Raw genomic sequence first — 20,060 nt, forward strand, 5'->3', positions numbered from 1 at the left:
TTACCTTTGGATCTAAAAATGTCAATCCAAACTGGCTCACTAACCAAAAAATGTCAGCACTGACCAAGCAAAATGTCCAATAAAATCGGTGATGTGGCTACTGCGGCACTAGAAATCACAAAAATGGTACTGGTGATCGCAGCCAACACCACTTGCAAGCTGGTGACTGTTGGACGACACGAAATTGTTAAGCAGTACCAGGATTACCAGAAAAAAGCCACACCACAACAGCTCGCAGCCCTGAGGATGTTCAAAGACATGTCGGCCAAAGGCGCACAAATGGCAAAGTCGGAATTAACAGCGGCCAAAGGAAAAATTGAAGAGGCCAAACAGAAAATTGAGAAGCCACCAGAAAAACCTAAGAAATAAATGATGGGGAATTTGTCAAATCATTTAAATGTACTGTCTCGTCCTTTGTTGATAAATATATAAAAACACGTGAGTAAACAGCCCCTTTCATGACTTTCCTATGCGGAGAAACTGTAAAACACCAGAACACAAATGTCTCTGAAAAGCTATTTGGCTGGGAAAAGTTTAAATCAGAAACTCTTTCATCCCCTATTTGCACTTATCCCGCAAATCTGCAGGCAATTTCCCAAAAGCATAACCACATGTCTCAAGAAAGTTAACAGATCAAAGCAATATTTTCCTTTATCGGAAAAATCATTTCCATTCAGGCTAAAAGAACAATAGTAAAATGTTGAAAACACAACTACCACCGCCGATTTGGAATCCGAAGGAGTAGCGCAAAGTCGTTAAGGAAACGTACTCCTTTTGTTTGTCGTGGCACACAAAACAATCACAAACAGAATTCGGAATTCCACTTTCCCGAATGTTGTTCGGATTTGCATAGCACACATATTTCCCATTTAAACCTCGGTCATATCTTTTCTCTACACCCAAATCCGCGGAAAATGGACCGCAAGCGACGTCTTTATAAACAGCAAGTCGAATATTTACTGCAGATTAAAATGCTCCTAACCAAAAAGCGAATAAAACACAAGATAAAAGTCGGTAGACTCCACTGATACAAGCCAGAACAAGGGACGATATGAAGAATTAACTTAAATGCTCCCTGGTGAGTACTTTGAGGGCCTCGGGCTAGCAAAAACCCTCCACGTCCTACCTTTTGCTACTTAAAATGTGATGCTCTGCGGTGGAACGTATTTAACCTGTCCAAAGTAAGGATTACCGTTATTTACTTAATGCTCTTTCTGCTCGGGATTTAAAAGTGAAATACTGTGTGGCCATTTTATATTGTTCTTGGCCAATTTGCGGCATTCCTGTTTTGTATATCGAGCTTCTCAGGAGTTTTGTTTAAGCCTTGTGGCTACATTAACTTGGTTCAAATGAAAACGACTAAGTCAACTTTAATCTCCGTTGATTCAGGCACAATAATTTTAGTCTTTGAGCATTGTTTTCATCGTTTAAACCATACCAATGATTATAGAAGCGATTATTTACTGCTTTATTAAATTTGCTCGTTAAAATCACTCGCTTGCTATTAACGGCAAATAATATTCAGATTGCAATCCAGATATAAAAAACGTTTGAAGTTATCAAAGAATTTTAAGGTTTTCCTATTATTTTCAAAGCGCTTCAAGACTTTAATTTCAGCAAAGAATAGTTAATAACACAGTTTGGGGATCTAAAACGGGTAATTTGTCTTTTGCGGTTTTCCAAAGTTTGCCAGCTAACTTTGCGGTCAAACTCATTAGAAAAATTGGGGTGCTTTTACTTGAAAATTTTCTTTTAGCATCAGCAACATTTGCTCCCTCGTTACAAAATATATAAATTCCTAATAAACGCATATTTCGCATAGTCACTGGCAACATTCAGCGCAAAAACTTTACCTGATTCTCAAGAAATCAACTTTAAAATACACGAAATACTTCTTTGTTCAGTAACTGAATTTTTTTTTAATCCGTCGGGAAAAATATAATCAAATGCCTGAAAACCGCGCTAATAATTTAAAACAGTCGATAACCTTCGAGTTAACAGTGTCCTAAAAAGGCGTCAAACAAAGGAGACACCAACAGTAAGAGAAAAAGTGAAAACCCATTGGAATCCAAAGAATCCTCTAAATAAATATCCCAAACCAATTTGCAAGTGCGAATGCTGAAGCATAATCAATTCGACGATGAATAATTTATGCAATGCGACAAAAGGGTTTACAAATAGTCGGCTTGGATAAGGCAATTCTCAAATAAATGATGCATCATTAATCAATCCTAACCAATTTCTGATCCGTCCGATGCCCTACTTATCGCATTAGTTATACATGACCAAAATCCTATGAACACAAAGGTCAACAGTGCAGGAATATTGAAATTCTATCAGGCTTTTGAGGTCCGGGCACTTTACCGCAACAGCAACTGAAAGATCCATTGTACGTTAATTTTCATTTGAGATGGTTGCAATATTGTAGTTTCTACAGATGTATTGTGTTCAAGTGGTTGGATTCAAATGTATTATTATTATTATCGAAGTTTGGATAAGCTGGATAAGCGAAGCAATGTGAATGGATTGATCGATTTAGCTGGAATTTCCGGTTGATGTTTAGGTCATGGTCTAATACCTCTAATGGAAGACAACAGCGGTAAACTTTTTGAACAAAGTCCCATTTGTCGACACAAATGTCCTTATATTTATTTGTACATCACATGTACATTTAGGTATTTTATATTAGAGGTGGCGAAATGCTGCCTTCAAAATACAACCAGCATATTAAATAAAAACAATAAACATCATGAGAATAATAAGCTCGTGTATCATCACTTTCTGTCACCGTGTTGGAATTATTATGACAAAGTGTTTAATATTCAGTTCCAACAGATATTTGATATACGACAACATTAAATGCGTTGATGAATGTCAATTGTACATCGAAACGATATTTGCGAAAATAATAATTAATATTGGCAGCTAAACGGGCAGACATAGAGACGAATTTGTGAGCTGTGGGTGTGATAAAAAAACAAAGCCTAAGTATTATTCTTAATATTCCACCTGTCTCATAACTTTACTATCATACATCTCCATTTCTATGCCATTTTTCCCATAACAGGGAAAACAAAAGTTGCTCTCAAAGTTTTTATTAGGATAGGGACTGTAAATCTACTCAAAATGAAAAGTGAGTTATAATGTGAGTCAACATATTTACGAGGTCATATTTCAAAAGTGCTTATGAGAATAAACGACAATCAATATAGATGGTCTTTCGGGGGAAATCTGTCTATTACTGGTTTTGACAAATGTCCATGCGAGGGTTAATTTATGGAGAATTTTAGTGGAAACCGGAACTCTCGTGTTATTGGTATTTCCCTAGTTGGATTCGTGCTTTTCACCGTCAACTCTAACACATCCACAAATGCAAACCAAAACTTATATGAGCTCGGCTCCATTAAAAAGCTTTTAATGTATTACTTGCGATTTTTACGGGAGCAGGAAAGCCCATATCTTGACACCCCGCTGCTTAATTCATAGTCCAAATGCAAATCACGTTTCAAACAAAACTCCCCCGGTCATTTCCTCAAATAATAACAAGTCAAGGCATCGAATATCACTGAACTTTAACCTATTTTTTACACAATGTATTAGATTCGCTGCCTTTTCATGGCAGGAATTTTTGTTGGTGCTCTTAAAGCTCTATAGTCACGACACGAAGCTTTTTGGCGATGAATTCCGCTAATAATTCCCCGAAATTTCCCATCAAAACAGTGGGCAGATTTAATCCAATCAAATCATTAGTGGAAATGCGAAAAACGTAATATTTGGCGCGGGAAACTGAATATGCCCAGAATATTTGATATATTCCTAGTGTATATTTCATATGCATTCGAAAAACAGCATACTTCAATATATGAGCATTTAGATAAAATGTGGTCAATAATGTTTGGGACTTACCAAACAAAAAAATCTGTTTTGCTTTCACCTAAATGAAATGCTGCCTCTTTTACAAGCTAGGAAATGTCCACAGGCTCACATTTGCATAATACGTAATGTTGGCATACTGCATGTAAATTAAAGTTAATAAACAAAAGAGCAAATAGGCACAAACTCGAACATAACTAAATTGGACAAACAGAAAATTTGCATTGAGCGAATACCGCTCTTCTTTGTTTAAAACTATTTAATTCCTCTAACTGCTGACCTGGAAACATGGCAGAATATTAAGTTAGTGTAATTTATTATGCAGTTTTAGTAAACTACAACAAAAATAAACTATATAGGTAATTTTAAGCAAAAATTATCAGTGGCTGATGAAATATCCGGATAAAGAGTTTCGAATCATTTTAGCAATTAGGAACTTGACTAGAATTAAAAAAAATCGGTTATTTCTAATAGCGTGCTGTATTTATGATAAAATCATGCATTTAAAGAATTCAAATAATACTAATAAAACCCACAGCGAAACTCACAAAACATTTCGAATTAAGCACATAATGAATAAAATTAATACAAAGTTCCATTCATTAAAACTGCTTATTGTTTCCCATTTAAAAACATGAATAGCTCTCAAATGCCAGCTATTTACATATAATTATTAAGTGCTGACATGTTGAATGTGAAATTGGTGCTTATAAACGGAAGGGTAAACACGCCAAAACACGAAAATTGCACAAAGCAGGTGAATAGAAAATTTCCAGTCAGCAAAACTTCGGAAGCTTTGTCAGAATCCATTTGGTCTAATTAGAGAGGTTTTGTTTCTGTTTGGGGCGCTTTATCTTTTTAAGCATTTGTCGGTGTAATTGCGAAAAATAGAATGCTGAAAACCGCTTATACATAGGTTGATTTTACCAATAATTATCTGATCAAAACTAATTGAAAGCCGCATACGTTTCGGAAAATTTTATCAAATTAATACACTTTTTAACAAAAAATTCCTTACTCACTTAACACAATATTAGCAACCTCCGGCAGCAATTTCACCCTTTGGAAGGAACTTCAAAAAAGCTGAAAAGAAACAGCAAACATCTTATTTGATTTGACAGTCTCCCGGATATTTAAATCAGGATGGTTAAACTTTGGTCCCACGCAAACCTTTCCATTTGCCAGTCTTGGGGCAAGCAAAAACAGCGACTTTACCACTTTTATTTGTCAGGTTCGAGTACTCAAAAATATATCAGATTTTAACGGTTTTCCTTTGTTTTCGCTGTCGGTTGAAATGTTTTTCTTATATTTTTTATGTCACCGCAAGCGAAGCCCTTGAAAAAACAAAGGATATTTCGCCGTAGCGTAAGTCGGGCGAATTTGATTTAAATGTAATGTTCCGTTTTCAACAATGTTTATTATCTTTAAAAATTTGGTAAAGGGTCTGAAAAGTCAACATGACTGGATAGGAATTTAAACGAAAAGATTTTATTGAATTCAGATAATGGCTTGATAGGAGGGGAGTTTTACTTTAAAGCAATGTATTTGCAACAGTTTGAGTTGTTTATTCCTGCTTGTTTTATTACTTTCAGGTTCATTCAACTCTATTCATGCGTTTTTTGGGAAACTGCAGACCATTTCAAGTAATTTCATTCGTTTCGGCTTAGGATTTTGAATACATATCAAAAGCATTGAAAAGTATGCATGTATTTGGTAGCTGGGGAGCGTAATTCGCAACACCTCAAAAGAAACTTTCCACGCTGGAAGGCCCTTTAAACAAATGAAAAGGAAATTCGTCTGCGTTACCTTTGACAGCGTCTGGATATTAATGTTGGGATCATAGCTTTGGAAAATGTAACAGAACTTCGGTAATTAAATTTTATCAGATTTTAGAGTCAGTAGTTGGGGCTTTGCTAACGTGCAACATTAATAACTAACGCGATATTCTATTTATTTCAGCCAGGATTATTCGGATGCAGTCAATATAACATTTTAATTAATTACTCATGCCTCAAAAGATCTGCCGGTAATTAGCATTAGTATTAGTTCTATTTGGAATGTTGTGTTAGGATCATTTTCACTGCCTAAATTCTATGTGGAATTTTGAAAAATCAAAATTTCCACCGCCTATGCAATTGCATTTATGCAAAACTATGCAACGATGAACAAATTGTGGCGTTTCAGGCTCGTGACCAGAAAAAGTTGATTCAAGTGTCTCAATGGAAAACCACAAGAATTAACATTCGGATTTTCAAAGTGTATAATGAAAATCACCAGTGAATCGACTGTAATTGTCGAACACAAATAACAGCCAATTGCACTCATTTACCATTCTATTCTAGCTGCAACTGGTGCTCGCAACCCTAAACTTCATTATTATCCACTAAGAACTTTGGAATAAAAATCAGCCAAGTAATTTAATCGAATTTCCACAAGGTCTCTGCTTCCATTAAATTTGACCTGATTTGTGCAGCACTAATTTGCAAACAAGAAAATTGTATAGCCAACGTCACGAGCTGGCGGTCTATTAGAGGCTGAAAAAATGCATTAAACCAAAAAAGTGTCACATAGTGCAATTGCCGAGGACGCGAAAAATTCGCCTAAACATACTTGATTAAGTAATTTTTCATTTAGCTATGCTAAGGAGACCTAATTTTAGTCATTCAATGTTTTATAAAGAAACTAAAATACTTAAACTGGGTGAGAACATTGGGCCGTTTTGATGCAATTGAAGGTGTTATTTACCTAAATGATTTTGCCAGTAAAAAGGTGAGTAATGACAGAAATTTGTAACAGACATAGAGAATTAAGCGGCTGTTTATAAGTTGCGCCTTGCAAATGTTCACTCTTTCATTGCCTGTTTGCCTTTTTCTACAATTACGCAGAATGAATTTGGAATTTTCCGAGCCAATTTAGCCCCCATGCAAATTACGTTGGATTTGCGCTATATTAGGCTGAAGAAATTATTTTCACGAATCTTGGAGTTTTGTATGCCAACGATGTTTTATGATAATTTCCAAATGAATTCGAATTCTATTTTGACATGCCTGAGAGAATTTCTGGAAACACTTGAAAACACTTTCTGATCATGGTAAAAAATCGTTGCCGCTTTGAATTTTCATCAATAAATTGTAGAATAGTGCTTTTTAATATTGAAAATTGTCATTATTTGAAGTAAAGATTGTAATTTTAATAGGCTAGCAGTCAAGCATACACCTAATAACAAAATGGAAATTCGGGTTTGACTATTAACATATTTTAGAAAGTTCCCATTATTGTTCCCGTGCTCTCCAAATGAATCACACTGTATAAATAAATATTTGAACTTCATGCGATTGATACGATGTTGAACCAAAAAAATATTGACTTAAAAACTGGGGTCCATTAGGATATTTCAGTGAACAACAAACTTTCGGGAGTCGCTCAGTCTGCACTTCATACAAACGGGAAAAATTTCAAATGTTTTTCAATCTATTTCGCCTATTATTCCCCGAGTCACATGAATGGAAAACACTAGAAAAACAGTGGCTTTGTGCCTGGTCCAGGAATTCACTTAAAAACTCGAAAGATGATAAATAGGTGTCCTCTCAAATCCTCGCAGTAACGCGCGCGAATCCTTCAGTGTATTCAGTGGACAAATAATTTCATATTTTTCTTTTGAAGCGTAGATGATAAACGAGCGGCTTTATTTGGGTGCCTTTATCTCAAATTCATTTGGCCGAGTGTAAATTTCGTCCGTTTTATACACTGACACCAGTGAGAGCGACATGCCGTGAGTTATGAGGAGTAATTGAAAAGTGGTCGATCTTTCGCAAAATAAATCAGCATAAAAATGTCAACATCGAGTATCGACAATGTTCAATTAGTCTGCAGACTATATGGCTGAAAATTCGCTACTGAATTAAATCTGTATGTTTATTTAAATTCGAAAAAAGTTATCAAACTAATTCAAACGCGCTCTATAATACATCACGGGGTAATTAAAGTGAAGCGGTTAAGTCGCATTTTATTTGAGCATTATTTTAAATAAATTTCACACCATTTACTCCTAAGAGTTAAATTACCAAACGGGGAATATGGGAATTGGATGGCGCAACCGATAAATGGACAGGACATTGAATATATAGAGCAATTTAAATATAAAATTTCCACAGCCCCATTGGACATGCGGTTTCATCACTTTTAGAGCACACACAGACAATACGTTAATTGATTATTGTGTCAGTCTTTCTACTCGTTCGTGCATGTTAATTTTCGCTCATCAAAATAACTACTTTCTGATAGAAAATGCATCAAATCTACAATGGCCATACTGGGAGCACTTCTAATTTTTCCGAACATAAAAATTAACACCCCATTGGCCTACGTCACAATTCTGTTTGCTTTCCATGCATATTCTCATCTAACAATGTCGAATAATACTCTTGCGGCATCAATAATGTTGTGATGACCTACTCAATGCCCATTTGCAACTGTGTCCTAATCGATTGAGAACTATTGTGGACTGTTATCTTAACCGGCTATTGTCCAATTCCTCTATCGAATCAGAAGCAGCCAAGCCCTTACGGAGATCGATTTTCCTCCTGTTAATTTCCTTCATGTTCCGCAAACGGTTTTATAGACATTTTTTGTAACATTGAAGGTCTAAAATGTTTCCTTATTGACTTATATTGAACTCGATAGGTTTCCAAAAACACGCTTTGATAAAACCGCAAACAAAATAGTGAAACTACATAACAACCCGGTTGAGTTCTGCAGGAATTTAATTTCAATCACCAACGAGCTTCGAATGGAGTTGTAAAACGTAATTTATTTCACTGTTTCGAATGTGGCGTGAAATTTGCCCTACTTCCTTTCGCACCTAGTAAATAATCAAGGAAGTTGATAACACGTTAACCAACTTCGCCAAGCTGATTGTAATTAAACCAAAATTAATTTTAAATCAACAACTAAGCCGTAGAGTTTTTGTTGCGTGTTATACGAAGAACATAATAATGCTGTCACTGAAAAATGCCATCAATATTTGATTATTTAATATAAAACTTTGCAAATTTCAAATATTTATTTAACTTGAATGCATAAAGTTCCATTTAATCGGTTAAGCAAACGAACTGATTGAACAAAGCGTAAAAGCGGAAAGCCGCAACTATGAATATCAACCGGATTAAATTGACTTTTTGGCATGACTTTTGACCATTTTGGCATGGAGCTTAATCACTTTTACAGAGCTTGCGCTTTCAATTATTCCGCATTACCATAAACGCCAATTTCGCCATTCAAATGCAATTTCATATACATGAATAGGATTATAAATACTAATATGTGCACATATCGCCGAAGTATATGCATGCGGACGTGTTTAAATTATATAAAACAGACCTGAAATTGCAGGCGAATTATTTTATTATGCGGCCGCATCAATAGAATCAACACTATCAAGATGGGGAAATTGAAAATCATTCACTAAATTGGGTTGCAGCACTTGGAAAAAAACTATTAATTTAACGAAAAAGGCCGGAATTTAATCCCCCATGGCCCATGGTTGAAGGGTCGCAACTGAAATTACGCACAAAGCAAATTGTCGCCGAACAGCGCAAGCAATAATCATTAATATGCAATCTGCATATAATTTGCATTTTAAAGCGCTGGTAATTTCCAGATTTATGTTCACACTGCATAAAAGCTGTTTCATAATACATAAATGACCCTTGGAAAATTTTGAGCGCTATCAACAAGGTGAGACTTTATAGAGAAGAAACTTTAGGAAAAACCAAACCAGAAATGTTCAATTAAACAGCAAATGATTGGAAATAATGAGTTACTCGTCTAGAGTGAGTCGGACTTGATCTGGAGAATCAGTACCGATCCCTCTGGACCTGCCAGCGTCCAATGCAAAACAAGCAAAAGAACGGCAATCCTGCATGGTGTAATTTATGGCATCGTTTTCTTCCGCATCCAGACAAGCGGCCTTTCAAATGTCTTATTTTAAGTTATTTAGTGTGCGCATTACGGTCTTTTTCTATTTCGGTGGTGCATCTGGCTTTCCAGTTATCCCCATGCGAGTACGATTTTTTTGCCTGCCCATCCAGATATATTGCGGTATAAATTGTAATATCGACAAAACGTAGATGGGCTACGAAAGTATCCGACGGATGGAATTATTGTTGAAGAAGAAATTTGCGAAGCATTATGGCGCGAATGAAAGCTTTATTAGCGCATTTGGTTCAATGGGCTTTTCCTTAGGCTTATCTGCTTGGTAAACAAGCTCATAGAGAATCAAAAGTCACAATACGCATGGTTTACTAAAAGTATCGTTTTTATCCTGCTCGGTTAACTCCATCAGCTATTTCACTTCTTTTCCGGCTTCAATATATCAGAAAATCGATTTTTTTACGTGTATGTGTATATGAAAACTGGCGATTAGAAGGCTGAAACAGCAACAAGGCATGTGCAGCTGCGAAGTATTTTTCCGCAATGAAATATAGTAGAAACGAAGTATAATTCAATTTATCCGCAAAACGTATCAATTCACTACCATATTATATAACTGTGAATTTAAATAGCATTAATTACTTCTCCTATGTATTAATTAATGTACTCTATCTGCCACAATTTCATTAATGGCCATAATTATAACTTCGGCGTTTGGGGGGATTTAAAAATTCGATTCATCGCAATTTACTAAAATTTGTTCCGAGTAAAATGTGAACGGGGATAAATTCGGTCAGCCGGTGCGCGATTGTAAAATTTTATTTAAATTTCAGTGAAAATTTAGTACCGCTGAATAGAGAGAGCCGGTAGAGCACACAATTTCTGATTTCTATTTCGATTAATTTAATCTCTGACTATGCATTTTAGGAATAAACTACAGGTTTAACGCGACGCGAGTATCTGAATGGTTTTTCCATTAGGTTGATGATAAATCCGTCAAAATGCAACTTTTTTTAAATTCAACTGCCAGCAAAATACCCTGATTTAATTCGGAATAAACTATCGGCCTAAGATAGAAAACAACGTACATTAAAGCGCATTTACGGCAATTCAACGTAATTAAAAGGTTTTATACGTACTACAGCGTTTAGTGTACGGCCAATTAAATTTTAAATAATTTATGCATCCCCGAGTTCTATTTCAACCTAATTTGAAGTTGAATTCACGAAACAACACAATAAATCAAGTTAATTAAAAACAATCCATTTTTGGCTCTCTTGGCTGGAACAATGGGTCAAATTAAGCACCAAAACATTTTGAATTAGAACGAAAACAGCTACTGTGAATTTGATTTATGAAATGCAACGGTGCCAATATGGCAGGTACATTAAATAGTTTCAAATTTGTTAATCGTTTTGGCAAAGCGTTATTAATTAGGCCTGTTGTGTTGAAAAAACGTTCCGTTTGATTTTACCTTCGATAGGACTTTTCCTTAAATCATTGTTGAAACTATCAACGCAAAACCATCTAATAGATTATCTGAATCCTGTGTGTCTTAGCCAGAGATATCTGCCACCGTTATGCTTCCATAAATCCTCTCTTAAACAATATACCCGTCTCCTTAGAAAGCCAACACACTTGAACATTGTCGGCTATTAGAATTTATATTGCAATACATCTGGCTTTAGGCGACTTGGCGACTATGATACTTAGTTCGACATGTATTATTAATTTATTGTTGTTATCTCTAAAGCTGCAAAAGTTTTTCCCTTTTATCTTGGCAGTTATCTGAGTTTCTAACGAACCAATAAACGCGGTTTTCGAGTTTCTTTGCTGATGTATAAATGTCCTCGAAAGGACTGCTGTATGATCTAAAGTGTCATTTTAGATTGGGAAAAACAATCCATCTTGGATACCTTTTGCCTACCCGAATTCGTTTGGTCATGCAAATCGATCTCTGGACCGGACATCACGTCGCATCATCCCAAGTCCCAAATATCCCTCGGGCTATTCTAATGACCCGGATACGACACGTTCTCCCCTGAGAAAGTGATTTTCGCAACAGTGCCTTTTGATTTATCTCGTCGCATTTTGTTTCGCATCCAGATAAGTGGCGGCCCAACTTCCAATTGCTTAATATTAACAGAAAGAAGCCGCAATATAAAGCGGTTAGCAGACTTTTAGTCGTTTTTTTCAGTGTGGGGCTTAGTAAAAGAAGCTTCACTTTAAACCTCAACTGAAATTAGCTCGATTCGCTCCTGTCCTGGATTTTTCAAGTGCTCATATTTCTATCCCAAGAAAAGATTGTGGCAGTATTTCAAAATAAACAAAATGCAACCGATTGCAGCAAGATATTCTCCTGGTCCAAAATACCTCATCTATATAGCTCTCGCCCTTTTCAATCGCCTGAGATATATTTTGGAATAAATAGCAATATCCCGGAATGCAAAAATGTTCTACATATTCCAGAGACGGAAATATTGTGCAGTTGAAAATTTATAGACGCTGAAGTACTCTAGACATCTCTGAATAAGACAATATGGCGCCCCGATAATGGATTGGACATTTCCATAATGGAAAACGCTATATTGATATACGTACCATAATGATAGTCAGACTCATCTATATTACGAGTTGCGCTTTAAATAGGCCAGAATTACATAGTTTCAACGCAAAGGAACAACAAAATTTGCAATATATGACTAGAACCAATTTGCTAAACTCCCACCAGTCAGTCGGTGCAAATGCGGGCATTAAAAATATCCATATTAGCACAGAATCAGTGGGGGGAATAGTGAGAGGTTTGCATTGAAAGATTGCTGTTCTAAGTAAAATCAAAGAGGCAGTAGAATATTTTCGGATAAAATAGAAGGGGGAAACTATCCCGCCGGCTCCACTCCACATAACTTCGTGAAAAGGCCACTTGCACGAGTGGCACAGAAGACATTAGAATTTCCCGAGGGATATTAAAGAGTCGCGGGAATTCGGCTGATGTGACGTGTCCGGCCTCGAGATCGATTTGCATGCCAAAGAAATGGGAAAAAGGCGGCCTGGGATCGGGACAGGACGGAATATATTGCTGTTCCTTTGAACTGACTTGGGTAATATCATTTAGTTGATAATGCGGCAGTGTTTTGCTTTCCAGGACACCTTTTTGCCATAAAACTTCCACCGGGTTGAAATACGGCCTTTAATCTACTACTAGTTAATTTCCCACGAGAAATCAATTTTTCCAAAAATGACACAGTTTCAGTGTAACTTTCATAGTTATTCTCACAGTCATAGTGACTGTGCCAATTCAATCCCCAAATTGATATCAAACGAGACAAAATCAGTCAAAAATTTGATTTTGCCCTACAGGTTTTGCTGTGCAAATAAAAATATAGTTTTATGGGATGAAGGGGCTCAAGTCAGCAAAAAACGCTCGCTATTGATAGTTAAATGCCTAAATTGCTGAATTAAATAAAATCTCTTATTGGGTCATATTTCCATCAGTAATGTACAATCCAGTCAACTCTAAGAAAATGAAGATGTAAATGTGAATTTGAAAAAACTAACTAGTAGAGACTAGAGTGAGGGCGGACTATCATCCATTTAGGGCATTTTTATTTTATTATTTCACATAAAATTAAATAGTATTTTAGAAAAACGTTGCTTAATCCTGGTATTTCTCAGATTGCGACGATTAATTTTCAGAAAAGCTAAATACCAGCATGGCATGACCTTGCAGGATTTCCATAAAAGAAGTTAACTGATTTAATTTGAAGCTAAAAGCGATAAATAATCGAGCAATAGCTCGTTTTACACGAAGTTGAGCCAAACGGAATTTTTGCTTACACAGCAATTAATAATTTGGAACATTTTATCTTAAAAGTTTTATCGCAAAACCTGCGAATGAGCTTTTTCTAATGTGCTTTATACACGCATTTTTCAAGCGCATGTTTCATAGTTGCCTATTGAATATTTAACTAGCTGTTGAAGGTATGAAGAAAAATTTAAGTTTTATTTAAGTATTCGTACCCAAAACTCATGGGCATTTGTAAAATGGGCAAAATTGGGAACTCCTTTGGGAGCTAAACCATTCCAACGTAAATAATCCAGGAAACAGTTCGATATTTTCAAGGAAAAATGTCTGATTTGTGTATTTTACATACAATAAGTCAAATAATGTGTGGGGAACAAACACCACTCACGTAATGGGTTTGTGTTAATCGTATTTAAAGCGCATTAAAAGAAACGACTATAAACAACATAAAATATAATAATCGCAGTCACGCCTGGCTTTTCAATTATTCACCATCGATTTACTAACCCGGAAGGTTTAAGGGGAACGATTTAGATTTTTAACAACAGTGAGAACGAGAACACGCACAAGTGTTATATTTTCAATTAAATCCCGGCATCAGTTTTGTGCCGAACATGAATGTTGCTAAAAGGCTTAATTCGAAAAGGTGAAAAATTAGGCAACTGAAACCATCCAGACAGTTCTGACATACGCCGATAAAATCAGGTTAATATCAGTGACAAAAATCGAAAATTCCAGTCCATACAAAAAGCAAAAAAATGGCAGAATCAAGAAAAAGCATTTCCGACATCAAACAATCTGTTAGTGAATACGTACAAGAAGTACAGCAAACTGTTTCAAACGCAACTAAGGACCTGATAGAAAAAGACGCAGCTCTTGTCTCTTCCTGGAAAGCGCAAATTATTCAAAAAGTAAAAATTGTACAAGACAACTACACGAAAAAAGTAAAAAATATTTTACGTCGTTTTCAGCCCACCACGGACCAATCTACAGGTATTGCCAACGAATACGAGATGATTTTGCAAGAGAATATCGACAAATTAAAAACCATCGCTAAACAGGACTTTAAAACATCGTATGCCAACACACAGGAACTAATTGAAGAAACTAAACAGAAACTGCATAATCTAATAGCTCAAACGTTTAAACACGACGATTCAAAAGAGGATTTTACCGAAACAACTAATGCCATATTTGCAAACGTAAATAAGAAAATCAGGACAGATTTAGTGGCGAAAAGTACAAGAGCGGAACGGTCTCGAAACAGCTTATCTCCAGATATCGGTCAGGTGTTTGTAAATCCCATAAATAAACCGCCGGAAGAAATTGAAGCTGAGCACCTGCTTCAGCAGCTATTTGAGAAAGAGCTGCTCGAATTTAATGAGCAAATTAGAAGCGATTTTAATCAGATCAATTTGAACATGGCAAAACTGGTTGATCAAACTAAGCAGACGTTTGATGAGAATATTCAAACAGTGGCAGCAACAGGCCTCTTACAGGTAGGATCTTCAATGTTCTAAGTTGCTCTAAAAACCGATGAAAGGCAAAAGTAAGTACTTCTAGATTTCATCGTTAAACGCTGCTGAATCTAAAAGCCTGCCAAACTTGCCAACTGAAAGCTCAGTTGGGCACAACATAAACACGCTTCTGGCGAAAGCAGGTGAAGACTTTCAGCAAGTTAACGACAATATGACAGCTGATGTTACAAAGAATCAACGAGTCATTCAAGACAATGTTAAATACTACTCTGAGAAAATGCTGAGAATGGATTTTCTAAACAGACGTCAGGATTGAACTGAATACTATGGGGATGTGATTTTTCGGGTGTAGATAAGCCAGAAGCCAGCAATTTCGGGAATAGCAAGAAAATTCGAGAATGTCTCATTACACACAAACTACGAAACAAAGAAAATTGTTCCCCAACAAATTAAAACGAAAATATACATAATTGAATCCCAGCAGAAATGAGAGGTTTTCTTAAAATCATTGTCACTGCGACTGAATGGCATGTAAAACCAAAAATGCTGTCATATCGTTTCAATTGTAATTTCCTTTTCAAAGCGTGTTTTACATTCACAAAGGCAAGTTTAGAGATTTGCTGTTAACAATCGGAATATGTAGGTGTCATTCATTCCGGTTCAATTTCCGGTATGGAGGCGAGAGACAAAGGCAACTCCTGCATTATATGGCAGGCGTACATATAATTTAATTGGAACCTGTATTTTAATTTGTTAGAATATTTGCACAATGCCATTGACTCGTTGCAGAACGTTGCAAACTAATGAGGAAATACTTTGGGAATGTTATTAATGTTCCAAAGTTGAGGAACATTTGAAGATGGCCTAATTGAAATTTCATGGAACGTTCTACTCCAGAGAGTTTGGAGAGCAAACGCTGAAGAATTTGTTGTTAAACGGCAGGCACTTGAAATGGAACAAGGCGGTTCAACTCTATACTTAATTGAAATGGACATCAGTTCTTCACGCACTAGCAGCAATGAGACAATTAAAACAAACACTCTAAAAATTTTCAATACAGCAATCAGTTTTCCCCTTCAGTGGAACAAAGTGGGTCATCTAGAGTGTGAATGCGAATGCGAACCAAACAACTTCAGCGGCAAACATTCCACAAAGCTTGACCGAAAACATTCCAGAGCATTGCAAACATTGAGGCAGTTCACCTTGCTCAGATTCCCCCTTTTTTCGCGCAAAGAATGCGACAGCTAAACAACAAAAATTTAATCGGACGATAACACCCCGACAAGTCCGCCGGCAAAAAGGAGCTCAACTAGACGAAGCGGCAACGAAAAAAAAACATGCAAAACCGTTTTAAAATTCGCCCTGATTCTCTAATCTTTCAACACAGTCTATCCTGTTTCAGGCAGGGGATGAAAAATTAATATTTTAGAATTTGGGTAATCTGAAACAAGTATGTCCAAGCAGGATTGCGTTGTGGATTACACAGTTTGTGGGCGGTTTATTCAAGCAAACCGTGGGTATCGTTGAAATACAATTTAAAGAATTATTACTACCAAAAAAACGGATTTTTTCATGAACGATTTCATGTTTTCCAAACCAATCAGTGCAAATTTGCGCAGTTTTTATTACAGAATGGTGTTATGCATACTCACTTTCAAACTGTTATACGAACAGTGCACATGTAACACAATTAGGCAGATGGGCAAAAGCTATCAATTTGCATTCGGATAACTTCACACAAAACGGGAACAACAATGTGTACCGGGGGTTATGTGATCGGTTATAAACGATCATTTATTGCTCCTATCGGAAATTAGATTCTTTTGACTTCGATGTAATAACATTTTAGTTTTGCTGTGAACAAACTCGGAGAAAAACCGCTGCTCTTCACTGAGTTGAAAAAATTGAAATGTACATGGAAAGTTGGCCGCAATTTGGAATCAAATAAAACCAAGGTGCTTCTAGCTTCAATTTCCTATTCAGAAAAGCTCTGGCAAATCACATGTGCCCCAAATCAAGTTTTTTCCATCAAACTATAAGCCAGATGGAAGAAAATTGTAATTAAAAGTTCAAAATGTTTCTTGCTTCGAATGATTGGAAATGCCGCGTATTCAATCAAGTGGTTTGGATCCTGATTGAATTTAATTATTTATCAAACCCCAAGGCACATCGGTTTCGAATAAATGCGGTTTACAAATTATGTATGCCTAACTGAAATTAAAATGCAATACCTGGAAGCAAACATGGTCAATGTTGGGGCATAAGTTCGTATTAATGAACCGCAATCTAAATATTTATGTAATCCAGGTCTACTGTTTATCACACTGTACCTACTTTAATTGAAGTTAATCACCAAAATTCGTGTGTCAACCAAATTTGAAAGTCTTGTAAAATACAAAGCTATTTTTCCGAACCAACCCAAACATTGTGATAAAAATATCTTTCTAATGATGTTATTTTCAGGCTAAGCACAGCTCTTGAGAGACAATAAGCTCGAAAACTATCCTTGTGGAGCCTCAGATTAACACATCTCGAAATGTGTACTTTGTTACATGAACATCTGTTATTCGGTCATATTTTGTACACTCCAGTCAACTCCAAGAAAATAAAGAAGTAAATGCTGTAAAATTTAAAAAATTTTGAAAAACTAACTAATCGTGACACAGGGTGGACTATCATCCATTTCGGGCATTTTCATTTTATTGTTTTACATAAAATTAATTAATATTTTGGAAATACGTTGCTTAAAACTGGTTTTTCTCAGATTGTTCTGACGATTAATTTTCAGAAAAGCTAAATACCAGCATGACATGCCCTTGCAGGATCACGCGATACCAAGTTGACAAATGAATAACACGAGCAGAAAACTAATTTGCAAAAAAGTAAAAACCTATTAAAAAACGTCCATCGATCCCGGAAACTTTAAAACTGTACCCCAAGATTACGTTACAATTTGCTGTAATTTCATTAAAATACAAAATCCTTACCTTAAAAATAATACCTTAAACTTTATGTATTAGCATAAAAGCTTCAGTGAACAAATTCACTGAGTGGTGAAAACTTCTTGGGCGACAATTAACTTTAATTAGGTATTTCTAAAATAATCTTTTTCAAGTGTTCGGTATCATGGAAAAGTTAGTCAAATACGGGTTTTAACAAAGGGGGGGAAACTTTACTGTTTTCAGGCAGATATCTTGACGGCAAACAAAATGATTTTGTAAGCTGCAGCGTTTTAATTGGACAAACTGATTCCCGTTTTCATGGATATTTTTTAAGCAGAATGGTATTTTTATGTTTTAATATCGTTATTACGTGCTTTTTAATTTTTCCGTGTATTCTTTGAGGTGAAAGTGGTATAACGGTTAAGGCACTTTGAGTGATTTGGATTGGAAGAAACAGTAGATGAAAATAGAATCGAGCGTATCAGCCACTTTTTCGACTTTTCGGTCATGAAACAACTTTTCGTAAGTTTGACTTTTGAGCCCGATACAAAATTATAGGAATTGAGCTAAAAAATAAATATCTCCCCTGTATTTATATATATATATAGTCTAGTTTAATCAGCTGAAAGTGAAATCTCTAAAACATTAGGTATTAGAAAGGCAAAATCCGAGTAATAAAGCCAACGATAAGCAAATAGTACGTGTTGAACATTAGATAGGAGGACAATGATTTGAAAATTAATTTGCAAAGTCAACTCGCTATTTATCTTAGAGTCCAAGAAGCGTAGCTTATTTAACCTCCGGTTCCATGTTTACACAGCCTTAAAATTGGGGTCGAAGTCAGTCACTAGATTAGTGTACAGCGTGTTATCTGGCATCCAGGCCCATTACCATATGTAAATATGCAAATTGTTGTTGTCTAATAAGTTTACTCGGATTCTCATGCAGGTCCCGTCTTGCCTCGGGTCTATTTTAGGGAAATTGGCGGTTCCTCGCAATATATGGGTGACGACAGGAGCGGCTTTTACCAATAATATCGCTTTTATAGGCGATATTAATGAAATGCGCTCGATCTCAGTGGACTGATATTAATAAGGTTGGGCGCCATTGCCGATCAGACCACTTAGTTCTTGAAAATTGAATATTTACGCGATAAGCGCGCCAAGATTGGACGTAATTCATATACAATGTGCACAGATTGCGCATCAATTGCCGATAGCGCATAACTCAATAAGCAGTCCGTATGCCAGCTAATTTTCAAAAATTATTCCGCCCATCCACATCCTTAAAATACATCAAGCGAGATTAAGTTGTATATCATCTAAATAGGAGCAACGAAGCCAATTAATCATCATTATATAAGCTTTATTAACTTGGAGATCATAAATTATGTAACGTGCTTGCTTGATATTTAGCAGGTTGCTGGAGCGACTAGTCTTACAAATGGCGGAAAGTCATACGCTCATGAATTATGAATCGACAGTGCAATTTTGCATTTACCAAGTCAATGATAGCTTAATCGACAAATTCGATATTTATGCCGCATCAATTTATTTAATTAGTGGCGCAGTTTGAAGGGGTAAATTATTTTATTTTCAGCTCCTACTGGTAGATTCACAGAGCAAGTTATGTCTAGAAAACCTTAATACAATTAGAAGTAAAATTTCAGTAACAAAACCTCATGATATAATTGAAAATACAAAAAATGTAATTTATAAAATTCCTTGCGAATGCAATAAATTTTATATAGGAGAAACCTCAAGACCATTACACAAAAGACTCAAAGAACACCAATCATACATCATTGTTGCCATATCATCATTGCCATAAAATTCAATGGAATAATTCCACAATTTTAACAAAAGAACAATCCACAAAAAAACGTAAAATTAAAGAAAGCGCACTAATTTTACTAAATCAAAATAATTGTTTTGCTTCATGTTCATTTAATTTAAGTCATACATGGTTACCTATGCTAAAATCTGAAGTAGACCAAAGAAACATACACCCAAATTAAATTTACACCAAAAT

At 35.8% G+C, this 20,060-nt stretch overlaps 2 protein-coding genes across 4 annotated transcripts in view; one reads left to right on the forward strand and one right to left on the reverse strand.

Moving 5' to 3' along the window:
- LOC109536736 overlaps positions 1 to 20,060 on the reverse strand; it is a 142,970-nt gene that overhangs the window by 91,960 nt on the left and 30,950 nt on the right. The window lies entirely within an intron of this gene.
- Positions 14,280 to 15,567, forward strand: LOC109536735. The gene is made up of 3 exons (XM_019903082.2): positions 14,280 to 14,520; positions 14,581 to 15,108; positions 15,173 to 15,567. The coding sequence occupies exons 1-3, from the start codon at positions 14,368 to 14,370 to the stop codon at positions 15,401 to 15,403; spliced, it is 912 nt and encodes a 303-aa protein (XP_019758641.2). The 5' UTR covers positions 14,280 to 14,367; the 3' UTR covers positions 15,404 to 15,567.

Source organism: Dendroctonus ponderosae, unplaced genomic scaffold, assembly GCF_020466585.1.
Source record: "Dendroctonus ponderosae isolate FM_Combo_2020 unplaced genomic scaffold, Dpon_F_20191213v2 Dpon_F_20191213_2, whole genome shotgun sequence".
In the NCBI taxonomy this organism is placed as follows: domain Eukaryota; kingdom Metazoa; phylum Arthropoda; class Insecta; order Coleoptera; family Curculionidae; genus Dendroctonus; species Dendroctonus ponderosae.